Source organism: Schistocerca cancellata, chromosome 9 (assembly GCF_023864275.1).
Source record: "Schistocerca cancellata isolate TAMUIC-IGC-003103 chromosome 9, iqSchCanc2.1, whole genome shotgun sequence".
Lineage (NCBI taxonomy): Eukaryota > Metazoa > Arthropoda > Insecta > Orthoptera > Acrididae > Schistocerca > Schistocerca cancellata.
In genome coordinates this window covers 7,371,593-7,391,741 of record NC_064634.1, presented here as the reverse complement: position 1 = coordinate 7,391,741, position 20,149 = coordinate 7,371,593, and the positions used below count along the sequence as shown (strand labels likewise).

General features: G+C 40.1%; 1 protein-coding gene across 2 annotated transcripts in view; it reads left to right on the top strand.

Annotated features, from left to right (window-relative positions):
- The window catches only part of LOC126101610 (protein strawberry notch), a 274,618-nt gene that overhangs the window by 46,420 nt on the left and 208,049 nt on the right, over positions 1 to 20,149 (top strand). For both annotated transcript variants that reach the window (XM_049912293.1, XM_049912294.1), the window contains 2 exons: positions 4,922 to 5,154; positions 19,420 to 19,513. In XM_049912293.1, coding sequence (XP_049768250.1) covers positions 4,922 to 5,154; positions 19,420 to 19,513 — 327 coding nt within the window. The remainder of the gene's footprint in view (positions 1 to 4,921; positions 5,155 to 19,419; positions 19,514 to 20,149) is intronic.

Genomic DNA, 20,149 nt, shown 5'->3' with positions numbered 1-20,149 from the left:
CACACCGACGTTTCTTGTGTCCCTCCCATTTGTGTCAGCTGTGGAGAGCACCACTCCCCCTGTTTGCCAGACTGCACTGTTTATCTGAAAGAGAGGAAAATAAGGGAATGTAAGACCCGGACTGCCGGACTACGCCTGCCCCCTTGATGGTTGGGGGCACTCCTCCTCCCATTGCTCCCCTAACTTCGACTTCAGGACCACCACCCCTTCGGCCATCAGGAACATCAGTCCCCACCCCTCAGCTAGATTAGATTAGATTAATACTTGTTCCATAGATCATGAATATGACACTTCGTAATGATGTGGAATGTGTCAGGTTAATAAAAGATGTCTGTACAAGATATTACATTACACAAAATATTGCATGAAACTAATGTTTAAGTTGGTTTTTTTTCCTCCTCCCTTAATTTATATCTAAAAATTCAGCCAATGAGTAGAATGAGTTGTCATCTAGAAATTCTTTTAATTTATTTTTAAATGTTGGTTGGCTATCTGTCAGGCTTTTGATGCTGTTTGGTAGGTGACCAAAGACTTTTGTGGCAGGATAATTTACCCCTTTCTGTGCCAAAGTCAGATTTAACCCAAAGAAGAAATAACGTCTTTTGGCTACACTTGCAAGGAAGTTGTCTCCAGATGCTGCCTTCCAAAGCTTCTGCTACTGTGAAGCCAGCCACCAGCCAGTGGTCGAAGGAGCCACAAGCTACTGGTCGTAGGGCTTCACGATTGTTGTTGCTTACTGTGACAAACTCAGAGAAGCCCTCCCATCCAGAGAAACCAAAAAGAACCGAGAAGACTGAAAGAAGAAAGGAACCTAGGTGGCCCCTAAAACACCGCTTCGTGAAAGTTCGCATTCTGAGGATGAGTTGGAGATCTTAGTATCCCTCAAGAACCTAGAGCTCACTGGAGCCTCAGAACCAACAGACACAGAGACCAGAAGCCCTCAACAGGTAACAGCAGGTGACCCTGAAGTGTAAAGTGCCTCTTTGGTTGAATCGTTCCTACCCAGACCACAGAAAGTGTCATCCTCCATTGGAATTGTGGCGGTTTTTCCTCCTACATGACAGCTACGACAACTCTTAAGCATTATGCCTGTTTTCTCTGTTGTCCTCCAGGAAACATAGTTTCCAGCAAAGTGGACCCCTGCCCTTTGTGGCTATCAGGACTATTACAAAAATCGTATTGACTGTGACTGGATGTCAGGTGGAGTATGTATATGTGTCCTTACTGCTGTGTATAGCGAACCTGTGCCTCTTCAAACACCTTTAGACTCCGTGGCTGTCAGGGTGAGAACAACGCAGGAAATTACCATCTACAACATCTTCTTTCCTCCAGATGTTGAAGTACCATGAAATGAAATGTATTGGCTGCACTAATTTCTCAACTCCTCCCACCTTGTTCCTCTGGTTGCCCCGGCAGAAGACAGTGCCTTGGTGGCCGTCGGATATCACTGTGGTCATTAGACATTGTAGGCAGGCCCTTGGGCATCATAAGTGGCACCTATCAATGGAGCACCTCATTGCCTTCAAATGCTGTGCTCAGGTCTGTCAGCAATTAAAAGACAGAACTAGAAGTGCTGGAAAGGGTACGTCTCCACCATTGGAACATGAACCTTTCTTACACTGGTTTGGACTAAGCTCAGATGCCTTTACAGACATCAGACCCCTGCAGGTAAACCTGGGGCTGTATATACTGATCTAGACACAATGGTAGAGTGTTTGCTGAGCATTATGCTTGAACCTCTGCATCTGAGAATTACCACCCCACCTTTCACACCTGAAAATAATGGGTGGAACAACACCACCTGAGTAAGTGACCTTGACCCATATAATGTTTCGTTCAGTGAGTGAGAATTTCTAAGTGCCATTACACATTGTCCCGACACAACCCCTGGGCCCGACAACACTTTGTGATACCATATCCTTGCTACGTTACAAGAGCTGGGTCTCTGATGCCCAATCCCGAGTTTTAAACAGAACTTTTTGTTGCGCCCCACCTTCAGAGTTCGAAATGGTGCTTCACACAATTCCCCCCATATCCAAGTCAATGGGTTCCCACAGGACTTTGTACTGAGTGTCCCTCTGTTTTTAGTGGCCATTAATCGTGTCGGAGTCGTCAGTATCATCCTCCTTATATGCTGACGGCTTTTGCATTTTCTTTTGCTCTTCTACTATTGGTGTGGCTGAACATCGACTACAGGGAGCCATAAGAAAGGCGCGATGATGGGCCCTCATCCTTGGCTTACAGTTTTCAGCTGCCAAGACTTGTGCCATGCTCTTCTGTTGCCGTTGTACAATTCACCCGCACCCACAACTTTTATCTTGATTGACCATCTTCTTAATGTAGTGGACTATTAGTGCTTAACTCGGCTTCCCCCTCATCATCAGCTTATGCAAAAGTGCTGGCAGCATGTTTACGTTCTTCAATGCCTGAGCCACACTGACTGGGCTGGGGTAATCATGTTAGAAAAATGGATGTTTTTGCGGTCTTTATTACCAAAATTTTTTTCCGAAACAATTCCATCAGTGACACTGTCGGACTGGCAGTATAGTTTTCCTCGTGACATTCTTCAGCAAATTAATGAAACCGGTAAAAAATTCAAATCGCTCAAAGTAAACTTGAGTGTAGGATTCTAAAAGAGGTCTCTTCTAGCCTTAACCTCTGACCCATATAGAAATGTATAATCAGCTTGGGATCTTGTTTAAAGAAACCTTTATCAGGTTTGGGAGCCTTTGATAGAGAAACTCACATGTGGCTGCTGTTGCACAGCTGTCAGGTGTGGCACAGTGGTGACGGGGATGCTTTAAAAGGAGCCACCATGGGGACACTAATGTTTCACATTAACTACAAACTATGCTAACACAAAGTATGCTATACCTTAATCCAAAAATACATGAGCACATCAATAACATTACACAATTTAAAAAAAAATCTCTACAACATGAATTTATCCCAAAACCTGTCAGGAAGACTGCTGTGAATTTCACCAAAATTTACACAATGTGACAGTGGTGTAAAACCTGCAGGCTATTTATAAGATGAATGCAGCAGCTGTTATGCAACAATTTTACTACCATGAGATCCACTGCCTTGGCAATACACACTTAAATTGTGAAGTTTATTATAGCAAGAAAACGGACTTAAATATGTGGCAATAAGTTGTGACAAGAGACACCACTTTTTTGAAGTTTTTCAATTTATTTGGATTTTATCTCACTTCCTAGTCATCAAGACTTTTCATATTTCCTTCCCCAGAGTGTACTAATCAATTGGAGAACATGATAAAAATGTCAGATTTGAGTACCAGTGGAATACGTGTCCATTTTCAATGTACCCCTACCTTGTTGTTTTGTAGAGGCTTATCCTCATATTACAAAAGCAAATACATGTTTTAGGTGGCTTGAAAGAGTTTGTAGAAGACTTTCTTGTAAAAGTGGGCCAAAAATATCCATTTTTGGCTTATTTAGAAAAATCATCAACTTTGCCCTCATATTGTAAACTTCTGGAAAAACAATAGAATGAAATTTTATATTTTAGGACCTTGTATTGCTAAATTATTAAGTGCAAGGTTTCAGGTGTTACTCACAATTACTTCCAGAGATATAGAAAACTAAACTTCAATTTTTTTCAGGCATCTACTTTTTCGGTTGACTTTGCTTAAATTTATCCATTTGCAAATTGCTCAGGAATTTTTTTTTTTTACTAGTATTTCACTTAAGGGAGCACAAAAAAGTGATACAAGATGACTTAGTTTTGTTTCTTTCAAGAAAATATTAGTAGAGATATCACGTCTCAAAGTTTCCAAAATCGTGTGTGCATTGTTAATGGCTGTGCTATGGGATCAAACAAATTACTATATATTCGGAAGTACTGAATTAGCATTATAGGGAAATGGATTGGTGCTGGAATAAATCAGTGGAGGGCTGAGGAAATTGCTATTTTCCCTAGGCATGCTGCCTTGTTGTCATTTGAGTGCATTCCAGGGTCTTAAGATTCAGCAAACTTCTCACAGCCTAGGTCATTCAGTGTCGAACTTACAGCCTAGGTCATTCACTGTCGAACTTAGTCCTTGGTAATGTTGGGAAGGAAGATGTTCTGGACAATGTTTTGTAATGGATGGAGATTTGTGGTTACAATTGTGACTCATTAAAATAAATAATAAACAATTATTTTATTTTACTATGAAAGAAATGTCTTCATTGTTACTGTGATTACTTTTGGAATGATAAAATATCAATATCTTTTGGCAGTTGACATATTTTGATTTGACTGTCCTATAGATCAAACATAGTGTTTTCCTCTATGAAGTTAACACTCATTGATTCCATATTGAGTGAAATTTTGTATGTGCCATTATCAGTTAGAAAATGTTAAGATACCAAGATGAGCATACAGAGCGACAGGAGTGTGAAATGGAGCGTGGAAAAACAATAAATCGCTTCTGCATTTGGTAATCTCTGGATATTATTTTTTTTTTAAATCTATGTGATTGATCTAAATGTGATGGCGCTTGGAGCTAACAAACAAGTCATAAATGACATTTCTGAATTTAAAAATTTGTGTTAATTTCATTGTGCAAATTATTTTCTTTCATGAAAATATGTTCGTGTACTTTAGTAAGTTGTATTATTCCTTGGAGTTTGTTTTGGAGCTTCAGTTTACGTCTGAACTGTAAACTCAAAATAAAAGAGCCAGATATATTTATCGATATTCTCCAAAAACGTCTCATTAGTCTGTGTGCACGCATATGCATGCGTGCTGTACTGGAGTCTAAAAGTGTCAACATTTTGATCGTAACAATGTAATGTGTGCTGTATGGATGAGTCGTAGAAAAGTTATAAGTGTATAATATGTAATTATAATGACTTCATTGAACTGATAAGTTCAGCTGTTTGTCAGTCCAAAGTTATTTGCTCTGTTACAGCAATGGATATGGGCGGATTAAATGCAATGGGACCCATGAATCCTTTAACAGCATTGGGTGCTCTTGGATTGAACCATATGAATATGCCACTGAACTCATTTATGATGCAGCCAAATGGAAGCCTTTTGACCCAGATGATGCAAGCAAGTGGTATGAATGCCATGCACCAAGGCTGGGCTGGTGGCCTTCCAGGCAAAATGGTGTCTCAGCTCTGGATGAATGATGAAAGCAAGGTTGGTCATTGTCATTGTTACTAACTTTCTTACGAGTAAGGTGCTTCAGCTACATGTGCCACATTTGTTTGATACTTGTATATCGGGCTCACGTCTAGGAATGCAATGGGTGGGGTCCTCCTTTAAGGAAATGTACAGTTTCCTCTCTCACCTATCTGGAGGTCTGCTAGGCATAAATGATCAAATCCTTGAGAAGTGGCAAAGACATCTGATGATCAATAATTGAATGAAGTTTCATTATTGATACTCTGTCATGTAATGTATCTTACAGTTCCTCCAAAATAAATTTATTTCTAACTCCACCTTCGAGCATGTGAAAAAGTTTTTATTGGCTGAAAAAGTAGACTTCCAACAGTTGGTTGGATATCCAGTTCTTGAAATAAATATGATGACTCTCAGAACCAATTTGTTGTTTATTGTACTCTCATTTATAATGATATGTTGTTGAGAACGTCGTTGTATTAAAAGGAGATGTGAGGGACTTCAAATCACTTGGTTAGTCACTGAACTGCTTCCACCCAAAATTAAATTTACATACGAAATAGAAAATCAAATAATGACACTAGTTTTCTGGTCCTGAAACTATGTTTAGCAGATGGTAAAATTAATGTTAACATTTACAGGAAATACAGCACAGCACATAACATCAGTCATGCCTCTTCTTGTCACCCTTTTAAGCACAAACTGGCGTTCTTTCACACTATGATCAACCATATTATTGAGGTGCTGCTAACCCCATCTGCTGTTGTTACTGAACTTAATAACTTGAAATATATAGTGGTCAAAAATAAAGCCAACAAGAATATAAATTCCTCTACATTCAATAAACTACAATCCCAAGTCTAGGTGACATTTCATATCCTATAGCTAATTTGTTTAAAAAGAATATGATGTTGCTGTGTCCCTCACCACCAGTAATATCACCAAGTTGCTCTTTATACATTGTAAGGAACATCCAACTGAAAATTTTCTCAAATCTAGGTTATATATAAAGTACAGTGTAATATATATCTGAGTTTTTATGTAGGGCAGATAGGTAGAGCATTTTAAGACCCTCTTTCATGAGCACTTAATCAACAAAAACAGTGAGAAATCATATAATTCAACTTTCTCAGAATGTCTCAAAATCGAGAAACATACTCTTCCTCCTCCCTCCTTGCTTAACATGGAAATTTTACGTATAGTTGAAAAGGGCTACTATATGAATCTTTCAGAAGAATTTTAAATATATAAACAATAACACCTAAACTCCAAAGATTGATTGAATAAACAACTTGCATTAAAAAATTCACAATATTTTGACTGCACAGAATCTCTTCTAAAATGTGAAAATTAGCATATCCCTTTTATGTATTAGAACTGTGTGTCACGTTTTTTTCAAATGTGTTGTTTATGTGTTTACAACAATCACATACTATATGTATATTTTTGGACAAGGGTCCAAGGAGGATCCAATGACAAGGAATAAACTACACAACCAGTGGATCCCACGGATGTAGTAAGACTGCTATCTTCATTAGGGCTTTGTGACATGCTGTGTCCATCCACTCCACAATACGTGCACATGAAGGAAACAAACTTCTGAACAGCAGGCTATACCAATTCGTTACTTAAATAAACTTTTTATGGCGATGATCGTCATTTGTTCTTTTGGTAGGTGATTGTGTAACACACCATTTCACCACGCCATGTTACGCCGCAGATTCCTCCCCTTAGGTGAACAATGTCGTCACTACTGTAAAATGCTAATAAACAATGACCATTTGAAGTTCAAATTAAGTGTAACCTTCTTAATTAAAATTACCTACAGTGTATGTCTGCGTTATGCACTATCACAACTGTAACTGCATCTCGTTTGTAAATAAATATACTTATTCATGTTTGTTATATATGGAATGCCACACATTGGAATATTAATCATTAATGATAGGCAAGTGTTTGACCTAACGTTGCTGTGATTAAGTTCCTTTACATCTCTACCAGCCAATCATTCTCTTATTATGAATATGAATCCCATGTGCTTGGACTATCCATTGCTAGAACTTGTAGTCCCAGTAATCCTTTCAGTCTAATCATATTTCATTTAAGCAACTGTATTTCTTGTAGAACTGAAGCTTGTCATTTGTCATCTCCAATTAAAAAAAAAACAACTTCTTGTGAACTGAATTCCCAATTGTAGGAAACTGTACAAAACTTGCAAAACTCTAATGACATATTGTCCTATGTGAGTTGTTAAGGAAACACAGCATCCATTGTTACAAGGCTGATTTCCTTGTTAGACATGTACAAGATGCATTAGAGCATGTAAATACTTTTAGTATTTATGGGAGTATCACAAAACCAGAGGAGTCACATGTTTTGAGCAGTGAACAACCCTTTGTTTGGCATTCTGTAATCAAATACATACTGTTCCAACCTATAAGAATAGATTACAGACAATTGCCTCTTGATTATTCCATCTTGTAAGTTAGCATGTGGAACAAATTAACAAACTCAAATAAGGTCATCTACTTTGTGCTTTGGAGGAACCTCGAAACTAATGGTACTTACTTCTCTAGTAACCTTCTAGATATGCCTCTTTCTGGGGAAAGACTACCTCTAAACAGCAATCGTATCTGGATGTTAGCCTGTCATATTTACACCATATAGCGAAGGGTATACGTCCTTGATTCCCCTGTCAAAAGTGATGGTGCTAACAGCAAGTACCACTTAGGTGAAATAAATCATCACAGTTTTGTAGCCCATTTGCTGTCCAATGTTTGCTAATTTCTGTTGTTCCCCAAGTACAAATGTGTCACTAAGTCATTCTTTACACACAATTATCCCATTGTGTAGATATTAGTTATCTACATCTACAGCTACAGTCATACTCTGCAAGCCATCATATGGTGCATGGCAGATCGTACCCTGTACCACCACTAATCATTTCCTTTCCTGTTCTTCTCATAAATAGAGTGATGGAAGAACGATTGTCTATACGAGGTATGTTCAAAAAATTTCAGAACATTCATAATTTCACGCCAATGGTGTGTTGGAATGAAATGCAGTTGGCATCCTTGCACAGGCCTGTGTTTAATGTGTAACTGCTGGAAGTTTCATTGTTGTATGTCTGTTAGTTACTGTTCAGTGCTGTTTTGAGTAAAACATTGTATCACACAGTATGTGAATTTCGAGATGGCAGAATTAGAGGAATAACACATCTCCATTAAATTTTGCATGAAACTCGAGAACACCATTACAGGACACACCAAATGATGCACAAAGCTACAGTGGTGAGTGCTTAAGCCGTACTTGATGTTAAGAATGATCCACATGGTTTAAAAATGGCAAGATGGAAGTTACAGATAATTCTCATTTGGGACGCCGTTCGAGGTATTCCGATGATGCTCATGTCAGGAACATCAACAAAATTTTGCGTGTCGATTGAAAACTGAATGTCCGAGAGATTGGAGAAAAATGCAGCATTTTACAGTTGGATCATTTCATGAAATCCTGACAGCATCTTGAAATGCATCTTGTTGCCGCCAAGTTCGTCCCACAGCTCATGAGTCAAGACCAGAAAGACCTTTGCCTTGCAATCTGTGAAGCTTGCAGGCATCCATCCACTCCAGAATATATGCAGATAAAGAAAACAGACTTCCAAACAACAGTTTAGACCAATTCGTCTAGCCTGTTGTTTGAAAGTGTTTGTATGGCGGTGATCATCATTTGTTGATTCAGAAGACAGTCATGCAACATATCACTTCACCAAAGTGATATGTTAAACTACAGATGACAGCTTGAGATGTCAATTTTAGTGGTAAGCCCGTTAGGTGGGATATCACGTGAGAGACAGGATTTTAGGAAGAGGATGTGTGATGCGATTTTTGCGAGGGCAAAGGAGAGTTTTAGAGACGGAGGAAAGTAAAATGAGCAGAGATTCGTGGTTGAATGGTCAGGAAATGAAAGGAGTGACTGAAAATTTGTTAAAAGGGGGAGCGGGGTGAAAATAAGAAGGCGAAAACTTACCGTTGAAGTGTTTTCACATAGAGAGAGTTGTGTAGGGAGTTCAGAAAATGTTTCAAATAAAAGAGTACAATCACAAATTTTTACACACATTCTCCCCCTCCCCCCCTCTCCCCCTCCCCCTCTCTCCCCCTCCCCCTCTCTCCCCCTCCCCCTCTCTCCCCCTCCCCCTCTCTCCACCTCCCCCCTCTCCCCCTCCCCCCTCTCCCCCTCCCCCGTCTCGCCCTCCCTCCCCCCTCTCTTCTCCTCTGACTCCACCTCTCCCTCCCCCTCTCCCTCCCCCTCCTCCTCTCCCTCCCCCTCCTGCTCTCCCTCCCCTCCCCTCTCCTCTCCCTCCCCCTCCCCTCTCCCTCCCCCTCTCCCTCCCCTCTCCCTCTTCCTCTTCCTCTCCCTCCCACTCACCCCACCATCTCCTCGTCCCCCTCTCCCATTCACCTCACCCACACCCACCCTCCCCCTCACCCTTCCACCTCCCCATCCTCTTCTGTTTCTCTACCATGTCCCCTCTCTCTCCCCGTCTACCCACCCCCTCCCCTCTCTCTCCCCGTCTACCCACCCCCTACCCCACACTCCCCTCCCCAACCCTCTCCCCACTTACCACACACTCTCCCCTCCTCCCACACCCTCCCTCCTCTCCCCACACCCTCCCCTCCCCCACCATCTCCCCCTCTTCCTCCCCCATCATCTCCCCTCCCCGACCATATCCCCCTCCCCCACCATACCCCCTCCCCCACCATCACAAATGTGCGAAAATGGCCTTGTTACTTACAGGCTCGCCCTGATGTGAGTCAAGCTCGCCACTGCCGTCTCCTGAAAACATACATAAACTATAAATTTAATATTATGTATTCATATATTTAAAAACAAAGATGATGTGACTTACCAAATGAAAGTGCTGGCAGGTCGACAGACACACAAACATACACACAAAATCCAAGCTTTCGCAACCAACGGTTGCCTCGTCAGGAAAGAGGGAAGGAGAAGGAAAGACAAAAGGATATGGGTTTTAAGGGAGAGGGTAAGGAGTCATTCCAATCCCGGGAGCGGAAAGACTTACCTTAGGGGGAAAAAAGGACAGGTATACACTGGCACACACACACATATCCATCCACACATACACAGACACAAGCTGCTTGTGTCTGTGTATGTGTGGATGGATATGTGTGTGTGTGCCAGTGTATACCTGTCCTTTTTTCCCCCTAAGGTAAGTCTTTCCGCTCCCGGGATTGGAATGACTCCTTACCCTCTCCCTTAAAACCCATATCCTTTTGTCTTTCCTTCTCCTTCCCTCTTTCCTGACGAGGCAACCGTTGGTTGCGAAAGCTTGGATTTTGTGTGTATGTTTGTGTTTGTTTGTGTGTCTGTCGACCTGCCAGCACTTTCATTTGGTAAGTCACATCATCTTTGTTTTTAAATATATTTTTCCTTCGTGGAATGTTTCCTTCTATTATAACAATATTATGTATTCATATACATTTGAATTTGGATGTAAATTTCATCAGCTTGTCAATGCTGCTGGTAGCTTCCGTGTAGCTGCAATTTTTTTGTTTCATATATTGTTCTTGTTCATACGGATGTTGTTTTGCATAATTACAGCATTAATACATATTAAATAATTAAAATAATTAGTCATACATCTGTAATTACTTCTCTTTAATAATGTTGCCACTACTTTCACTATTTCTTGTTTTATTTGTGGGAGAATACACTTTTTCATGCACAGAATATACATTCCAGCCAGTAATTTAAAATTAATATTATTCACAAAAAATGTACCGTAACAGTTTGATAGTACTTGCTAAGACCTACTCAAAAGCACTACCTTGTATGAATTGTGTTAGTGAACTATTAATTTTTAAAGGTAATTTTATATCGAAAACATTTACCATTAAATAACTTGAAAACTATATCTCATACCGAGGGTGTGGCTATACTCACGTGCATGTCCAATTTTGGCAGAACAGGGTGAGGAACAGGGGAGAAGGAAAAGGACTGGAGAGGTCTAGGAAAAGGGGTAGATTTCGGAAAGTCACCCAGAACTGCGATTTTGGGGGAGGGGGATGGGAGACTTACTGCACGGGATGAGAAGGAAAGACAGCTTGTTGGAGACTGCATCAGACAAGATTTGAAATCCTGAGAGCTTAAATGTGGAAGACAGGGTTATATGCAAGGCAGAGATACTGCTTAAACATCATGCATGAATTAATAAGAGTGAAAAGCTAAGTGCATTTTAAGTAATGGATGTGGGAGGGGGCGGCAAAAAATATATGGGTAAGACAATGAAAAGTGTAGAAAACTAAAAAAACCGAGTGAAGAAAAGAGTAATTACTGTGAAGAAATGCTGGGACGAAAGAAATTAACGTAAATTGAGGCCAGGTGGGTGGTGAGAACCAAGTGTAGTGAAACAGGCACTGATGTCATGATTGTCATGTTGTAGAGCATGCTCTGCAACAGGATACTGCGTGTTGCCAGTATACACCCTATACCTATGCCAATTCATCCTAATTGATAATTTGGTGGTAGTAACCAATGCTCTAAAACGTGATAATGATTGCCTCAGTGACTGTTTCACCATGTGCGCCATCTGGGTTCTTCCCCAGACACCAGTTTCTCAGAACTCTGCTGGTGGGAACTAGCACTACAACATGTCCTTGGTTCTCGCCAGCCACCTGTCCTTAATTTACGTTAATTTCTTCTGTCTCATCATTTATTCACAGAAACTACTCTTTGCTTCACTCTGTTTTAGTTTTCTACATCTTTCATTGTCTTACCTGTCTATTTTTCACCACCCGCCTCCCATCTCTGTTACATACCATGCACTTACCTTTCCACTCTTATTAACTCGTGCATGATGTCCAAGCAGTAATCTCTGTCTGCATATTACCCCGTCTTCCATCTTTAAGCTCTCAGGTTTTCAAATCTCATCCAATGCAGTCTTCCCTTCTCATCTCGTACAGTAAGTCTCCCCTGACCCGCGGTTCTGGATGACTTTCCCAAAATCTACCCCTTTTCCTAGACCTCTCCAGTCCTTTTCCTTCACCCCTCTTCCTTGCCCTTCAACCCTTCTGCCTGAAGAAGTAGCCACTGGCTCCAAAAGCTTGCCTTATTACAACCCTCTTTTACATGTGTGTTCTGCCGCCATTTGGTGAGTAGATTTTTTTTATCTATCCAATTAAATTATTTTGTCAAAAATTGATGGTTTTCATTATTATATTAGCACATGTCTAATTTTGGTATTTAAAACCATATGAGTGGCTTCTCTGTCACTAATTTGATGTAGTTTCTATGAGTTTCCCATATTTCGTGTTTTCTTTATTAAGACAGTTTGGCCCTGGTGGCTACCCTATCCAGTTCATTGAAACAGTTTGGTTTTTCCCACCAAGTGGCCTATGTCTCAGGCTAGCTTACATGCACTCGGTATTTCTCTTCCTTTGAGGTATGCCAATTATTGTGCATCAAAGGTGCTGCCAACTATTGACAAACCTGGAAAGTTCATCTGACTTGGCACTGCCCCCTCAGCTGTAGCCTTTTCCAGGAGGTACAACCTCGAACTTTAGAAATATCAAGATGATTACCAGTCCACTGCAAAAGTCAGTGATACCTGAAATGTGTATTGGCTTCTCATCTGATTCAATTTATTTAATAGATTATCCATTTCTGAACTATCCACTTGACTCACCCACAAGTTTCGCTAAAGGTTGGCTAAAACTGGTCTGTTCAAACCTTATTGATATTTGTAAAACTTGAGGTGGGGAAGTTTCAATGCACAGAAAAACATTTTACCATGGCAAAGTGACATACAGATTTCTTACTTCCCTCTGCCACAGTACTATTCGTCTTTGAGTGTAACTAGTATTGCTGCTGCAAGTCAAACATGTATCTCAATTTGTCTAATTAAATGTATAAATTTACTGTTGCAATTGCTATATAAATTTAACAAAAACCCCTATTTAAAAAAAAAAAAAAAAAAAAACTGTTCTAAAACTGGTACTTTCCAGAATAACATTTATTTCACTGGCAATCTGATTCTGTGACATGTTTAACAAGATTTTTACACTGTTATTTGCTTACTGCAAAACATTCCGTATGTTACCCACCAATATTGTGTACTTCAGTTTGGCTGTTCATAACTGAGATAAGGCTGTTGAACAGATAAAAGTCTCTCAGGCTTCCACCCGCGTCAAGTGGTTTAAAATCCATGAGCAGTAGATATAGCCATGCTGCCTTGTGTAAGGTCACTGGTGCTAGCTCCAGTACCACATACACAGGGTGTATATGACCCGGGAGATCGGGGAAAAACACGGAAATTTTTTCATTCGGGAGAAAACCGGGAAAAACCCGGGATATTTTTAGAATTCCGGGAATTTTTCATTGTTTTAGTTTTCAGTTAAATTTTTGTAATTTTGAAAGGTAAGAACCGATACTCTTAACAAAGGATATTACTGTATCACTCTACTGCAGGATAATACTTCACAATAAAACCTAAACGAGAGAAAAAAACGAAAATAACTTAAATTGCAAAGGAAATGCGCCATAACGACGACGACACACAGTGCTCGTGCAAGCGTCTGCCAACTGAAAATGTGTCAAAGGCTTTAGGAAGACTATGCAGTACTTCATAACAATAAATTGCCTCCAATAAGCGTGAAGTCGCAACTGTTTACATTAGATTTTTTTTAGCAGTTGCTCGTGTTCTCTTGCGCATGCACAGTTGAGTCATGTTTGAGTAGTAGATTCTCCCGCTTCTGGCTACAGGAATGTGGCTGTTGGCTGTGCAAGCAGTCGCAGTGTGCAGTTAGATGCTACCAGGAAAAGGGAGCGCCAAAATCATATTCTTGAGGAAAAAAACTTGTTTCACAAAGCACCTAGCATCCAGCGCACGTTTGTCCATCGATTATTCATATGATTTTGAAACGCTTCTCTGTTGGTTTTTGAACACATTTTAAGTTGATTTCTGAATGAATCATAAGTTGACTTTTGAATGCATGCATAGTGTACGTGATGTCTCTGTCAGGAGAATCCTCATCGCATCTAGAAATAAACTTTCTGCAGACAAAAGGGGATGGGGGCTATACGAGCTGAGGGAGTAAAGCCGAATGGATGAATGCCAATCGCTGTCTGATTATGTGGTTGATTGGGTTTGCGAATGATCAGCGGTGTGAAATCCATAGATTCAGACTACCAGAATGGAAATAAACGACTGACAGGAATAACAGGGCAGCAATAGCTACAGAATTGGTGATGACAAGATTGTTTGTTAGAATGAGGAAGGAGAAGAAACGGGGACATCACACAAATTATGGAAGAATAATACGATTCCAAATTTATATAAAAATTTCATAATACTACATTTCGATCTCATGCTTGAGAAGCTGGTGCGTATGAATGAAATGTGAAACTATTTCCTAACATAAAGCTTTTTGCTTGTAGTAGGCCTAATAGGCATTTGATATTGGTACTTCGTGAATTATATTCTGTCGTGTTCTAAAAATGGCTGTTTGTGCCAAAACAGTCACATTTATTTGGTGTGTTACAAAATTGCTGCCATATTAGAAAGGCCTATTTTGTTTTATCTAGCAGACAGTGACAAAATAGACGTAATCAGATCGAGAAGCCACACTAGTCTTGGGTATTATTTGTATTAACAATTTTTTCAGTATTAGATAACGACATTTAGATTTTTCATGTGGCAAAACGTTTGACGAACTTTGATGAGGTAATAGATTATTTCGCAGAAAGGAAAGCTTACCGTGTAAAGCTGTAGAAAGATTAGAGAGAAAGAAATGCTAAGAGCTAAGGTTTGAAGAAGTATGTAATTTCTTGCTTATCTCTTGTCAGTATTGGTTTTATATATCCTATATTTAATTTTATGTCACACAAAACAGCATGTTATTAACTAATAGGCAATAAAGAGTTCAGATTTTCCTCAGAGTTCTTGTTCTCTTGATTACAAATAATCCCATCCGCTATTAATTGCGAGATTTTTTTAAAGAGGGGCAGGCTGTCAAACCGGCCGACTGGGAGCAGGAGAGGCACCACAGGACATTTCAATTTCCACTCTCCTGAATATAGTGTGGATGTGCAGTAGAAAAATGCTTTATGAAGAGGCGCGGCACTGCACTTTGGCATACTTAAGACCAAATAATATGTCTTACATTTCCTCAAATACATATGTTTTATGTTTCAGACTTTTCAGAAAGATATGCGCTACAAGATGAACATATTTTGAAAATTCGATTTTTTTTTAGTATTGACCCGGCTGTTTCCCCTTCGTTTACTCTCAGGTCAAATGAAAACAAAACGGATATCTGTGGCCGGGAGCTATCAAGTGAATTAAAACACATTCACATAATTACGGAAGGCTGAAATATGTCATTAGTTTCAGATTTTATTTTGTTTCCACCTTTGTAACAGTCGAGCATTAATCACCTTGTGGAGCAATGAAGTTATTTTTGTCTGTTTGCTAAAGAAATTTGACTTTTGTTAACCTTTTCCACAGAGGCAGTCAATGTATTTGAAACGAAATGTTTAATTCCACAGTACTGGCTAATTTCAACTGTTTGGTGCATTTCATGTGCACATTTTCATTTTCTAGCACATATGGCATTATGCTTCTTCTTAAAGAAGCTGGCAAACATTTGGGAAGAATTCAAAAGTATTCATATCAAAAATGCCAGTAAATCTGAAGCAGTATTTGATCAATGCATTCTTCCTGTGATGACGTATGGCTGCGAGACATGTACACTGAACTCATTTACAAAAGGGAAATTTAGGACAGGACAGAGAGCCGTGGAGAGATCAATGCTGGGCTATACAAGGAAGGACAGGAAAAGGGCAGATGACATCCGCTCTGTGACGAAGGTTATTGACATCTTAGAGGCAGTAGGTTCCTCGAAATGGCAGTGGGCTGGCCACCCTGCAAGAAGAAAAGACAACAGATGGACGAAGCTAGTACTGGAGTGGAGTCCGAGAGAGCACCGGAGGCCTAGAGCAAGACCACCAGACATATGGGACAAAGACGTCAAGAAGATCGCTGGTAACACCTGGCAGAGAACAGCCCAAGACCGTCCCACTTGGAGAAGACTGCTGAAAGCCTACCTGAATCCACGACTCGAAGAGGCCACATCATCTAGTGATTGAATTGGCTGATGATGATGATGATGATGATGGCATTATGCCATAATAATGAACCAAAAATGATATAGTACTGTACTGGTTCTCCAAGAAAATTTTCATCCCGTAAACCACACTGAAAAGCTTAATATCAGGTCGAGGTCTACTTCATTCGGAATCTGGACATACAAATGTCCCCTTTAAGTATGCGCTTTAAATGTGCAGATTTTAATATGGTTCATGAAGTTCCAATGCTCTTGCAGTATCCTTTTATCTCTTGTTTCTTTTATGACATAAAGTAAGATCTTTCAATGTTTTACATGTACGTACATACGGGCTTACTACGTCACGATAGCTACCACAAACTTATTTCTAACAGATCGTGAGAAAGTATTGTGAATAGTACCAGAATGAGATTTTCACTCTGCAGCGGAGTGTGCGCTGATATGAAACTTCCTGGGAGATTAAAACTGTGTGCTGGACCAAGACTCGAACTCGGGACCTTTGCCTTTGACGGGCAAGTGCTCTACCATCTGAGCTACCCAAACATGACTCACACCCCATCCTTACAGCTTTACTTCTGCCAGTACCTTGTCTCCTACCTTCCAAACTACACAGCTCCTATCCTGCGAACCTTGCAGAACTAGCAATTCTGAAAGAAAGGATATTGTGGAGACATGGCTTAGCCAGATGTTTCCAGAATGAGATTTTCACTCTGCAGTGTTGATATTAAACTTTCTGGCAGATTAAAACTGTGTGCCGGACCAAGACTCGAACTCTGGACCTTTGCCTTTCACGGGCAAGTGCTCTACTGCTGAGCTACCCCAGCATGACACACCTCGTCCTCACAGCTTTACTTCTGCCAGTACCTCATCTCCTACATTCCACACTTCACAGAAGACGAAGTATTGGCAGAATATGTGCTCTACCAGCACTTGCCCGCGAAAGGCAAAGGTCCCGAGTTCGAGTCTCGGTCAGGCACACAGTTTTAATCTCCCAGGAAGTTTCATATCAGCGCACGCTCCGCTGCATAGTGAAAATCTCATTCTGTAAACATCCCCCAGGCTGTGGCTAAGCCATGTCCCCGCAATATCCTTTCTTTCAGGAGTGCTAGTTCTGCAAGGTTCGCAGGAGAGCTTCTGTAAAGTCTGGAAGGTAGGAGACAAGATGGCAGAAGTAAAGCTGTGAGGACGGGGTGTGAGTTGGGCTTGGGTAGCTCAGTGGTAGAGCACTTGCCCGCGAAAGGCAAAGGTCCCGAGTTGGTGTCTCGGTCTGGCACACAGTTTTAATCTTTGGTGTCTCGGTCTGGCACACAGTTTTAATCTGCCAGGAAGTTTCATTGTGAATAGTGGTTTTAAAAGCATTACTTTCAAAGTAGATATCCTTTTACGTAAGTTGAACAATGTGCAATAATGTACCATGAATTTATTAAGTCACAGAGCGTTTGACTCTCATTTAAAAATCAACTCTTTGATGATGAGCCATTTAGAAGAATTTCGAACCCTGAAGATCAGATATTTATGTCATTATTAAAAACTTTACTGGCACATTTGTGTAATATATCTTAAAGCGTAACACGCGCAAAAAAGATGAACAGTATATGCGAAAGCTTAGCTTCTCTTGCAGCTTGAGACCAATATTATATGTGAAAGCTTTTCTTTTCTTGTAGCAACACTATGTATATTAATTAAAACTATTAACTTTCCCCGTTTGTGTGTTCGTGCTACTTAACAGTGATGTTGCTGTTGGCTGACTACATCACGTGTCCTATGCTCTGAATATACGCGTCATCGGCTGGCGAGATCACGTGACGTGAGCTACGAACGACTTACAAAAGCGCATCGAAGTCTCAATTTCAATGATTCGGAAAGTAACATGCAGTGTTTGGTGTAATTCCAACGTATACTTTCGTAATATGAAAATACACAGCGTACACATTGCTGCACATCAAAGATATTTCCAAAACACGTCTTTTTCCCTGAGTTTCGTTTTCGAAAGTGCTAGGAAATTGTACACCCATATATAAAACCATAACCATTCAAAGGATTGATAAGGGAAAATATACTGTCACCCGGGACAAAGTTTATTTTTAACTGGGAAATCGAATTTTTTTTCCTTGTCCACGTTTACACCCTGCTACAGTAATGCTTTCATTGTGCGCCCACTTCAACGTTCTGACAGCTGGGATCTGAGCTGTGATTAGCTGCAGGCTGCTGTCTTTATTTAGGGTCTTGTCGAATGCAATACTGTGTCATAAAAAAGTCAGACAGACTGCACGACCTATTGAACAGTGCTGTGTAGAGCACGAGAGATGTTTTCGCCTAAGGTATGCTGAAAAATCAACAGTATCAAAATACACTCTACAAAATGGATGCTGTATTTCATCGACGAGACATCTCTCGTTATACATACTAGTAGTTCCTGGGATAACATCACGGGAGAAGCGATAAAGATAAAAATTTGTGGCAGCGCTCGCACTGAAGATGGCGGCCTGCAGCTAGGCACAGTTGGAACCCGACTGTTGGAAGGTTGAAGTGGGCACTGCAGGTGCGCAGTGTAAACATTACCAGATACGCTGCCAGAGCGAGCAGCACTGACGTCACTGAAGGCAGCACGGCTGTGTAAGAATGGCAGCAGCAGTCATTTGACAATCACCTTGACAGGGGCCGATGAGCACTAGGTTAAGAACTGTGGGATCTTATATGGCTTGACACGGCTGGAAGTCTGGAAGAATTTTATCGGCATATATTGTCATGAAACCGTACCTTCGGCAGTTGTGCACTCACATTTCGTTGGGAAAAAAATAACAACTAATAAACTGCATGTGTAGGACTATTTTTAAACTGTCACCAGTTTCTGATCATTGCCCTAATGTGACTTAGGAGATAACAATTTTTTGCCATTTTTGAACTAAAAAAAATTAATAAAACTCATTAAAATATGTTTATAATATAATTTCTTTAATTTAATAATTGAATTGCAGAACAATGAGTCATTTATTTTTATCTTAGTTTCACAATGTTTCTTGCAGTAAACTATACTAAGAACTTATGGATGACAAAAAAGTGGTAATTAGTATTTACGGATGTTGATGTTCCTATTCTAGAACTTTATAGTTTAGTTCACTGTAATTGATTGGTTTTATAGATGAATGCCCTAAGTGGTGTCCATGAGGAGGAGGAGGTCGATGACGAAGAAATGGGTGTGGCCGAGACATATGCAGACTACATGCCTTCAAAGTGTAAGTACTTCTTCATAAAATTTTTCAAGCTACCCGTGTTTGAAGATTGCTTTGGTTTCAAATTGATACACATACAGTTGTAAAATTATTTGGATGAAAACAGTCTTGATCACATGTAAGTTATTTATTTCATGTGGTGATTGGTTTTGATCTCTTATAGGGTCATCATTAGATTATATTTACTCTGCGAAAAGAAGGTAATACATTTTCTTAGAGGTCGAAGGACATGAATATATTCATAAGAATAAAATAATATGAAAGTATGGCTGATATATCCTTGGCGACAGCAGGAGATGGTAGAGAGGCATGAACAATACTGCTCACTAAGTCTCAGGCACTCACAGTTTAATAGCGAAAGCTCCGCCCATTGCCCGTGGCATAATGTCACTAACAGCCGATGGTTGTGAGATGAGATGTTGTTCCATTCCCTGGAGTTCATCTGAAAAATTTGTGATTATTGGATGCTAAGTCATAGGAAAAAGAGATGTTTTATATGTTGTACAGGTAGGACAGTGAGGAATTTTCAAATTAGATACTGTGAACATACTTTAAGAACAGCTGGATGTAAATTGGTGTCCAGTCAGCGCATTGTTCCAATCAAGCATTCCAAAGAAGATATACCTCAAAGATCTTCAC